Source organism: Hippocampus zosterae, chromosome 5 (genome assembly GCF_025434085.1).
Source record: "Hippocampus zosterae strain Florida chromosome 5, ASM2543408v3, whole genome shotgun sequence".
In the NCBI taxonomy this organism is placed as follows: Eukaryota; Metazoa; Chordata; class Actinopteri; order Syngnathiformes; family Syngnathidae; genus Hippocampus; species Hippocampus zosterae.
In genome coordinates, this window is record NC_067455.1 from 7,276,290 (window position 1) to 7,286,911 (window position 10,622).

The 10,622-nt window shown below is 41.1% G+C and overlaps 2 protein-coding genes across 3 annotated transcripts; one reads left to right on the forward strand and one right to left on the reverse strand.

Annotated features, from left to right (window-relative positions):
- The first annotated feature begins 145 nt into the window (after positions 1 to 145).
- On the forward strand, positions 146 to 7,235 carry LOC127601248 (atrial natriuretic peptide-converting enzyme-like). 2 transcript variants are annotated; one of them, XM_052066346.1, is made up of 11 exons: positions 281 to 418; positions 526 to 674; positions 1,432 to 1,803; positions 2,682 to 3,050; positions 3,214 to 3,567; positions 4,255 to 4,272; positions 4,648 to 4,711; positions 4,785 to 4,828; positions 4,950 to 5,100; positions 5,888 to 6,001; positions 6,234 to 7,235. In XM_052066346.1, the coding sequence occupies exons 3-11, from the start codon at positions 1,531 to 1,533 to the stop codon at positions 6,440 to 6,442; spliced, it is 1,596 nt and encodes a 531-aa protein (XP_051922306.1). In that variant the 5' UTR covers positions 281 to 418; positions 526 to 674; positions 1,432 to 1,530; the 3' UTR covers positions 6,443 to 7,235. The 2 variants fall into 2 exon arrangements, with proteins under 2 accessions (XP_051922305.1, XP_051922306.1); XM_052066345.1 differs by having other exon boundaries at positions 146 to 674.
- On the reverse strand, positions 7,073 to 10,585 carry sri (sorcin). The gene is made up of 8 exons (XM_052066372.1): positions 10,259 to 10,585; positions 9,418 to 9,462; positions 9,273 to 9,342; positions 8,875 to 8,918; positions 8,651 to 8,798; positions 8,273 to 8,386; positions 8,126 to 8,184; positions 7,073 to 7,851 (listed from the first exon to the last, which is right to left on the reverse strand). Exons 1-8 carry the CDS (start codon positions 10,295 to 10,297, stop codon positions 7,825 to 7,827), a joined length of 546 nt encoding a protein of 181 aa, XP_051922332.1. The 5' UTR covers positions 10,298 to 10,585; the 3' UTR covers positions 7,073 to 7,824.
- Positions 10,586 to 10,622: the final 37 nt, after the last annotated feature.

The following is a 10,622-nucleotide window of genomic DNA, read 5'->3' on the forward strand; positions in this document are numbered from 1 at the left end:
GTGTCGAGCTTAAGCATGGCTGCTGTCGTCCAAGCAACAAAAAAAAAAAAAAAAAAACAAGTTTGGGGTTGTGAATCTGTCATGGGTTGTTTTACGTTCATTGGTGAAAACCCCTACCTCCCCCCAACCACTACCACCTTTAGCCCCCCAATACAAACACAGGCGCGCGATGCTAAGTCGATGTTGCAAGCGGGTTGAAGTCCACCAACAGAGTAATTATGTTCTAGTGTTGAACAACATTTGCGTTGACTTTGTATTTTTCGAGCTGACCATCAAGGACGACAACCATGTTGCGTTTGTTCCTAGTGACGTTGGTTCTACCCTCTCTATGCAGGACGTTCGGCGCCAAGGACGATCATCTCAGCTGCCGGCCGCTGACCGCCTCTTTCTGCCGAAACGTGGGCTACGGCACCAGCCGGTACCCGGCCGGCGTGCAGGGCTTTAGCGTACAGCAATTGAGTCAGATCGTGGAGTCGGGCTGCTCACCAAACGCCGCCGTTCTCCTGTGCCGCGTGGCCTTCCCAGAATGCTCGGATGACGACGCCCGCGCGAAGCCGTGCAGGGCCTTGTGCCACAAGGTGAAGAGCGAGTGTGATGCCACCCTCAGAGCCAAACGGCTGGCCTGGCCGAGCAAGCTGCAGTGTGATGCTTTGCCTGAATCCAACTGTGTGCAGGTTAGTCACCAATATTATTTAGTTACAGTTGTCGCACTTCATTGCTTTTAGATGTGTTACATGGGCCACGTGCACAGATCCACTTCTGTGCAGGAAATGACTCGAGTAATTTCGAGCCTTGGTGCTTTAACGATTCTGCATTTTATTGAAGATTTTATCAAATAATCCACCAAGGAAATTTGTCTTGTGTGTGTCATGTTGTGTCCACCCAATTTTATTTTGTGTGGTGAAACTGCTATGGGTAACTCACCTTTTGTAACTTTTATCAGGACCATGATGTAACTTTTTTTTTTTTTGGGGTGGCGAGTCAGATTTACAAAATTATTTGCAACTCCAACAGGTGAATTCCCTCATAGGCGTTTGTCAAAAGTACAAACTCTGAATTTCACCCAGAGTTTTTCATGTGACCTGTTGTGATCGATGTCTCCACCCAATTTCACGCTACGAATAAAGCTGGTGACAGGTAAAAGAAAAAAATATATATTTATATGTATTCGTTTTTACTTTACGGGATGGTGCACCTGAATTTTGGTTGGAAGCAGCTGATTTGGCTGCTTCCAACCAAAATTCCCAACTTCCTGTTCAATTTAGCGCACGGATCCTTGAGACCGATTCTGCGTCCTGTTATATAGAGAAGTCCATCTTCTCTGACCTCGATTTGTGACACTCGTTTTTTTTTCCCCTAAATTTCACCAAGAGTGCTATTGTCTCAATTTAAAAGTGGGCAGCAATCCAAACGATGTTTGTACGCTTTCAGACTCAACAACAACCATCGTCCTCTCTTGCCGATCCAGCCAGAGCATGTCAGACCATCACAGTTCCTTTGTGCAAAAACCTACGGTACAGCCAGACGATCATGCCCAACGCATTGGGTCATGCCACACAGGATGAAGCAGGCCTGGAGGCGCACCAGTTCTTCCCTCTGGTCAAGGTCCAGTGCTCGCCACAGCTCAAGTCCTTCCTGTGCTCCGTCTACGTTCCCGAGTGCAGGGCGGGAAATCCTTGGCCTCCGTGCAGAACTCAGTGCGAGCAGGCCCGCGCCGGATGCGAATCCCTGATGAACAAGTTTGGCTTCCTCTGGCCGGAAAGTCTGAATTGTGAAAAATTTTCGACATATTCCTGTGAGCAGGTAAGGAGAAACGGAGTAGTTGGGTCGCGGCTGAACTGCCTTTCATCCACTCAAAAAGTCAAAGTTTAAAGTTGCACAACTTCATTGTATGAGCATGCTGCGCCTCTATATTGCGACTATGCTAACTAAATTGAAGAGTGTATTTTTTATGGTCTCTCGATATTGCAAATATTTCACCAGCCATGGGTGGGGACCGCATCTGCAGTAAATGAGTTTTCACTGTACTGACGAATGAGCTGTTTTATCGTCACTGTCAGTTGACATTACAAAAACAGAATTGAACATTGTATATTTAAACCCCAAAAATGTTCATTTCACTAGGCCATGTTTTTTTTGTCATCTAAGATAAAGTTTGCTATCATAAGATTAAGATTAAGATTAAGAAAACCTTTATTAGTCTCGCAATGGAGAAATTCCAGATTCACAGCAGCAAAGTTATGAAAGGAAGAAGTAGAACAACAAAAAAATAGGAGCTGCTGGAAAGGCAGCCACTCTCGCGGCGCCATTTTGAAGTCAAAATAACAAAAATAACACAAGACAACACATAGGACAGAGACAGTCGTGCAATCTTCACCACATTTCTGCATACACTTTGTTGTCTGAAGCAGTTATAGATGAAAGAGGAGAGGATCAAAGTGTCCTTTCACCAGTGGATCAGAGACATCATGCTGAAAATGTGCACACGTCTGCTAATATTTAATTAGATACACCATAACCGGGCTAACGGGAATTAGCATAGGTTTTCCGTTAATTATATACCTACAAACCTGCTGTATTAATAAACTTGGAGCAACAACAGATACAAACAGAGCATAAAACAACGGCATACATAGACAACCTGTTCCCAATAAAATGGGCATGTGAATACCTCCATGCAGGAACCCGACACCATTCCTGAGACGATGCCGACGACAGGAACGTGCGAGAGCATCAGGGAGCCTCTGTGCAAAGATCTCCCGTACACAGAGACCATCATGCCCAATATTCTGGGTCACAAGACACAGGAGGACGTCAGCGTGCAGGTCAACGCTTACTACAGCTTGGTCAACCTGGGATGCTCACCCCACCTCAAGACCTTCCTGTGCTCTGTCCTGACCCCTGAATGCAAGTCGGGAAAAGCCCGGTTGCCTTGCAGGACCTTGTGCGAGCTCGTCCGCTCCAGCTGCGAGCCGCTGCTCAGAGAATTTGGCTACGTTTGGCCCGATTCGCTCAAATGCGATGCTTTCACCACTGCGTCATGCCAGCACGTAAGAAACAGAAGTTGGGCTTTTTCTTTCTTCTGAAGCGTCTAAACAAGGATTTTGTTTCTAAACACATTGTCTGTGTGTCAAATTTAGAAGACAAGCTTAAAATGAACGGTAACATACCCAGCACAAGACATGAATGATATATTTTGCACGTTCTTTGCAGTTTGGCGTGGGTGAGGGCGGCGGTATCTGCGAGCCCCTCACCATCCCCATGTGTCAAGGCCTATCCTACAACCAGACCCTGACTCCCAACCAGCTGGGCCACGCCAGCCAGCGCGACGCCGCCGCCAAGATGTCCTTCTTCCACTCCGTCGCGCAGACCGCCTGCTCGGCCAACATCCGCCCCTTCCTGTGCGCCGCTTACGCCCCGCGGTGCTCGTACGGCCAGGTCCGCCGCCCCTGCCGCAGCTTCTGCCAGAAGGCCCGCGACAGCTGCGAATCGCGCTTGGGACGGTACGGAGTCTCCTGGCCCCAAGAGCTGCACTGTGACGCCTTCCCGCTACATGCCTGTGTCAGCGTATGTATATGTGTCATTATATTTTATACAGTGGTACCCAGACTTATGAGTACCCTAGCTTTTAGGAGTTAATGCTAACACATAAAGACAAAGGCCAAAGATGTGTTCATGAAACTGTCAGCCACATTACTCTAGTTATAAACCTTTAACCAACGTATTTTTTTTTTGTACAATCTCCTCCAAAAGTATTGGAACGGCAAGATCAATTCCTTTATGTGCTGCAGACTGCAGAAATGTGGGTTTGAGATCAAATGATTTTATTGATCTGAAACTTGGATTCAGTGTACAGTACTACAAAAACAAATGAATGGACCTTGCCGTTCTAATACTTTTGGGGAGGACCCTGTGTGTTATACTGCCCTCTTGTGGCCAAGACACATAACGCCTAATGTTTATTGAATTAAAGCATGACATTTTGATGTAAAAAGTCTTTGAATTCCTTACATTCTATTGAATTACGATATTACTGTATGGTCTCATTTCTGTCAATGTCATCGATTATTAATCACCTATTGTTAAACTTCTCCTTGCGGCACCATAATGAGTACCATAAATAGATTTTTAAAAATTGCACCGAAATCATACAACAGAACTGACGTGGGCTGATTACACAACGCTCCAAATAATATCGCTCTTATTTATGATAATGATATGATTCTTAATCGTTTTCTTCTCTCTCTTTGGCAGGAGGACAACAGGTCAGAGGTAAACACAAACACACGTCAAATACACACAAGCAAAACATTTGGTACACACAGTTGTGACTCAAGTTTTATTGGGAGAGATAGAGAACAAATGTGGTGATCAGGCAAAAGTTAAAGGACACCTACAGAAAGTTAAAAGCGAAAATCTACGTTTGGACAGAAGTGTTGAAACACCAAATTGAAGGAATGAGGAGTTTGGACAAAAGTATTGGGACAAAAATGTTCTTCAAAATTAATGGGGCACTTAGCATAATTATTGTTAGAAACATCTGTCAGCATGATTTAGTACATAATTTGCAATGTTGAGGGTCACCCGCGGTGAGGTGAAAGAAGGTTGATCATATTTCTCATCAATTTCTGTGTGTGATCACAACAGATGTTGAATGCTGAGGGCCTGGTGGCCAGGCTGCAGGCTGGAGGCCACTCGGTTCGCGGAAAATGTCAGTTCAGATTTTCTACTTTAACATTGCTTTCTTTTTACACTCATGGTGGTGTTTATCTTCCCAAACATAGCGCTGACCCTCAGGACTGCGCGCTTGCTCGTGACACTGGCAGATGTATCCTTCTCAAGTGTGTGTGTCTGGATGTGCGTGTGTAATCCTTCAAGTGTGTGGTCGTGCGTTTGTGGTAATGTCTGTCTAAGTGTGCGCCCTGACGTTCCTGAACCGAGCATCTCAGGCAGACAAATCTGGTGATCTGGACGTCGCTGAGTTCTTCCAGCTGGACCACTATGTGGCAGCCGCCAGACGGGACTTCCTGGACAGCTACGAGAAGAGGCAGCCGCCTTCTTTCACTCAAGTGAACATGAACGAGGCCCTTACCTTGCGGGGTAATGCTTTTTATTTAGATATGCACAAACCAATGATTCATTAGTTACGAATGAGTTTTTCATCGTGTTGCCTTTCGGTAAATAAATAAACAAATCAAAATGTAAAGCATATTAGAAATACATTCATCTGGATTTACTCAAAAAATTTTAATAGAAATGGATATACATTTAGAAATGCATTGATTTGAAATACAAAAAACATCTACATTATATTTGTACTTTTGAAAAATAAAATCTAAAATATATCAATGCATTTATCTGAATTATAAAATGCCATTGTTTCTGTGAAATATAAAAAACAATTCTTAATCTTAAAATGTTTATTTAAACGTAAATGTATTTTCACTTGTTTGTGTTGAAGTACAAAATGTTTTTAAAAAACTACATTTAGACCCATTTATATAAGTTGGTTTCTTTGAAAATACGGTATTTAAGAAAGTAAAAATAATGTTATTCTGTTAATTGAATAAAATACTTTAGGTTGAGTAAATGTACAATTTCAGTGCATGTATGTAATGTATGTGAATTATATGTTTACATTTTTAATTAAAAAAATAATTTTGAAAAAAATCTATTTTGCGGTGTTGTCACTTTCAGGGACACCGTAGTATTCACAAGGCAAATTGTTCAAACCTTTTTTTTTTATGTCCAGTAGGACTATAAATTTTTTGAAACTTTGCAACAGCCACTTACACAGCTTTGTTTTAAAACAAGAGAAGCTCAAGTTGTGACCCTTGCGAGACACCAATCTAAACAATGGAGTACCCCGTTTCTGCATTTAATGCAGGGTTCGAGTTGGATAAGGACAGCTTAAGGACACTGTGGTTGGAGTACAACACCCAAGGGTCACTGGACTATGACAGCTTCATTGCTTTGCTCACGCGAATGCAAATCCTGAAAGGTAACAGAGTGACTTTTTTACTTGAAAAGAATTCAACATAAACTGACACAAGTTCAATGTTACGTCACAAGGCTGCCACACAATTCTGAACACAGGGAAATCCCTGGTTAACATTTTATTTCTTACACAACATGCATACACAAGATACAGCGAGGGGTTCATCACATTTATTGCTAAAATTTAATACACTTTTACAATTATATATTGATGTACGTTTTTAATATTCCAACAGGTCGTTTCCAAACGCACCTCCTCAGTTTGCCATGTGACTGCCAAGTGGCCAGCTTCTCTTTCAAACAGGTGTGTTTACTCTCACAAGACACCGCATTAGATACACAAGTCAAAGATCCTTTCCAAAGATCGTCTTCACTTGATATGTCCACTTCTGATGTTAGCTTCCAATGTTACCGCTACGTTAGCGCTCGGCGAGACCAAAGTTAGCACCGATGTTAGCTTTCAATGTTGGCTTCGAATGAAAGCTTCCGACAGATTCCAAAGTTGGCTTCCAATGTAATGCAAGTTTTCAGTTTTAGATTCCAAGGTTGGCTTCAACATTAGATTCCAACACTTCAACATTACAATTAACTATAGCTTCAAATATTATTCTCAGAGATTCTCTTCCAATGTTGTTTCTGGCATTACAATCTTAAATTAGCTTCCAAAGATCCCCATAAATGAAGCTTCCAAAGGTAACTTCCGTAGTTAGCATCCAACATTACTTCAAATAATACCTTCCAATGTTAGCTTCTATCGCTACTTATCGTTAAAACTTTAAGACCACTGTTAGCTCTCGTAGTTACCTCTAACTTTAGCTTAAATATTAATTGACATTTCTGTTCTATATGTGGACTTTGAGACGTATTCATGAAACAACATCTTTACAGGTGCAGATTTTGAGTTAGCACGCACGCGGATCAAATTCGATTGTGTACCTGATGTAGTGTGTTTGTAACCTAATGTTTCCCTCAACTAGCCAATGCATCAGTTAAACAAATGTTCTTTTTTTCATGCATCACTCTGACTTGTAATACTCCATGTTACAAGTATTTGTTTTTATATCAATCTATTTAATTTGCCTTCCAGTTCATGAAATCTGCTGTCGTCTGAGGACCAACTTGAACCGACAAGTTTCATAGCACCTTTTCTACATTACAATTTAATACATAAATGAGTGTAAATCTTGATAAACAATGTAAAAATACATTGATGGTGCTCAGTAATGCGTTAATGTTAATCGTGAGTGAAAAAAATAGTGGTGTTACACAAATATTGATTACACAGCGGAACCTCTTAAATCAAACATGTTTCATTGTACATCATATCCCAGTCAGAATTTATATAATTTCTCACAATTCAAAATCCATTAAAATGAGATTTAGAATTGCGATTTGATGTCATGAGGTGGAGCTGAAGCACTACTTTTGCATGAGACGTGGCCTTGACCGGACACAAAGTCAGTGAGTGATATCAGTGAAAAATAGTTTCCCCTAAAAACCTGTGAATTCCAGTATTGCAAATATGCAGGGAAAGAATATATGTTGACTTAAACTATGCCAGAGTCAAACCGTCTCATAAAGTTAAATGTATATAAAACCAGGAAGTACTGTCATGATGACGACTTGCCTAAAATGTGGTTTTAAAATGTGCAGTTTGTGCACAAAGCCACTGCTACTGGTTGTTTTTGGTCATTCTGGGAATGTAATGAAGTTGTCAAGTTAGAAAAAGGCAGAATTACAGAATTTGAAGGTTCCACTGTTGAAACAAAATACATCAGAATAAAAAAAATGTATATAAAAAAGGCATCCCCCTCCACAAGTCCTTCCTCACATGCTCATGGTCACCTGGATAAACTGGACAGAGACAAAGGTTGCCGTCATTCTTCATAGGGGCAAGTATTTAAACATTGGATGTTCTGTATGCTCCGTTGATCACATTTACATCACCCAAGTCTACAATGGAAATCTACAATATTGAAACAATTTTAAAGGATCACCCCCCCCCACCCCCAGTTCTATCACATATTCTTATTATGTTGCTGTAGTTCATATTTTCAGCAGGTGTTTTACAATTTGAAGCTGCAATGGAAATCCAGCCCACGTTCAAATGACAAAACGGCGCACTTACGTCGTCATAATGGAAGTTGGCGCTGCCATTTCGAGATGTGTCACGGCGTTGGAAATGATCTGGAGAATAAACAAATATTCAGGCCAGTTTTGTATCCAAGGAATTCAAATACGATCCAATTATTATTATTATTATTTTTGCACTCACCGGTCAACCCACGGAGTCGAACACAACAGCTCACAAAATCATCAAAGGGGATTCTTCCGTTGACACTGTAGCGCTTCATTATCATGTTCAGAGCGTTAGGGCTCAAATTGTAACCTACACACACAGTAAATATTAACAAGGGACAGAGTAAATGATATATTATGTACAACTCAACATTGAGTATTTTTTTCCTTGTATTTGTTACATTGTATTACATTCTTTACATATTTTGGCATAGGGGGCAGAAAAGCTTCTAACATTTTTGTAAGTACTGTATAGTGTTGATCTCATTTATTCGCAAGCCCCCGCTGGCCACAAAAAAACAAAAAACAAAAAAAAACAAACAGCTGCTATCATTGTTCTCAATGTGTCACGTACCCAGAGATTTAATGGCTTGTTGCATTTCCTGAGCCTCCACCGTACCACTGCGGTCGCGATCAAAGGACATGAAAATGTTCTTCCAGGCATTGAGCGCCTGCCACAGGTCTTTGAACTCAGCGAAGCCCATGGTACCTGACATATCTCGCTGACACGCGCCTGTCAAGGACCCCTGCCACAGTTCCTTTTAGCTCAGGAAAAAGTGTTTCACTTAGTAAGGATACGTCCAGCATGTTGATCATCAGTCTGCAGGTGTCTATGTTGAAGGCTGGGTTAAACAAAAAAAAAAAAAAAAGAACTAATTCATCCATTTGTTTTCGAGAGGGCTTATCATTCATTAGGATTGCAAGGAGCTAACTTGGAGTGATAGACAAACAATGGAGTGGTTGCCAGTCAATGTCAGGGCACATGTAGACAAACGAGCCTTCACACTAATAAATGGACGTAATTTAATCTAACATGCTTTTGTCGGGAATGTGCATGAGCGTGCAAACTCCGCACAGGATGGCCGGAGCGAAGATTAGAAAGCAGAACCTAAGATCTGTTTAATGCAAACATGCGAACCTCATGTCTATGATACAGTATCAGACAAAAATGGTGCCCATTTCTAAATTTTTCTTACGTTGATAAGTGCCAGAGATGCCGGACTGAGTGAGGCATCGTTGCAGCTCATCAGAGGAGATCTGGCCGTCCTATCAAAACCACACATGGGGGACATGATCTCTTTGACATATATCCTCTTGTGATTAATTTGAATTTACACTCACCTGCCCTGCGACAGCCACAAAGTATCCATAGAGAGGATCCTGCTGCTGCAGAGTGGCAAAACATTATATTTGAAAAACTTTACAGTGTAATGCTGAAACATGTAAAGTGGTATTCTAAATACTGAGAACACATTTTTACAGTGAATCAAAATATAATAAATAGGGGAAAACATTTTTGAGGTTTGTTGAAAAAAAGATACCACAAAAAAATTTGTGTTCGTTCAAGAAATAAATACAAATCAAAACAGATACTAGTGGGGGGAACATTTTACGGTTTCTACAATTACAAAAAAATAAAATAAAAAATAGGATCTTAAAAATGCTTTAAGGTTGATTGAATGAGATATAAATACAAATACTGAAAAAGTCTTAAAGTTTATTTAAAGACTTTGTAGGTACAGTATCGTTACTCCTGTAGCCTATATACATTTCAATCCATGGGGAGGAAAGAAAAACCCACACTTAACAAAACCAAAGATCAAAGAGTTAATTTGACGCCTTGCTGGAAGTAAATTTACAATCATTAACCATTTGTTATGTGGTAAAACTATGTTATGTGAAAATGGGTGCAAAACCTCTGAAAAAAACATTTCTAAAACATTAATACTACACTTCCGTAGAGACTAGCATGACTCGTGCTCATGTCTAGCCATTTAGATGATTGATTACGGTAAAATATCGATTAAGTCAGTTGTGCAGTAACGTTGTAATTTGTACATTGTTTTTTTTCATCAATCGAATCTCGCTCCCCTTCCGTGCCCCTGTTGCACAGGACTCGTACAAGCCCCGGGGCCGAAGCATTTTTCTGGGCAACGCTTATTTGAATCCTCGCCCTTCTTACCATTCCTCCCGGGGCGGCGCCATATCCCGCGTAAGCCATTTTTTACCTTGTCGAAGACGATTTCAAATGCAGACAATCGTAAGTGTACAAAGGTTATTCGACCAGTTTATCTCCTCTTAAACTAGTTTCCTGTTTTGTCAGCGCGCAAGTGCCCACCAATCATAAACTAGCGTGCCTTTTCGTATTCGAGGGCGTGTCAGCAGAGAATCACGGTGAAACAATTGATTAACAACTCCGATAAAATGTCCAAACAGTTTTGAAGGTCGAAAATGTTAATCGGTAGACAAGAGGTGTCTCGAAAGACAGAAAAAAATAACAATTTATTGGAAGATCGCCTATCCACTCTGTGGCATTCTGATTGGCC

Coding starts and splice junctions, on each gene's coding strand:
- LOC127601248 (XM_052066345.1), top strand. CDS start 288: ATGTTGCGTTTGTTCCTAGTGACGTTGGTTCTACCCTCTCTATGCAGG. Junction 675..1,431: donor CTGAATCCAACTGTGTGCAG/GTTAGTCACCAA, acceptor GTACGCTTTCAG/ACTCAACAACAACCATCGTC. Junction 5,101..5,887: donor CGAGGCCCTTACCTTGCGGG/GTAATGCTTTTT, acceptor CATTTAATGCAG/GGTTCGAGTTGGATAAGGAC.
- sri (XM_052066372.1), bottom strand. CDS start 10,297: ATGGCTTACGCGGGATATGGCGCCGCCCCGGGAGGAATG. Junction 8,799..8,874: donor TGATGATCAACATGCTGGAC/GTATCCTTACTA, acceptor GGCGCGTGTCAG/CGAGATATGTCAGGTACCAT. Junction 8,185..8,272: donor TCGACTCCGTGGGTTGACCG/GTGAGTGCAAAA, acceptor TTTATTCTCCAG/ATCATTTCCAACGCCGTGAC.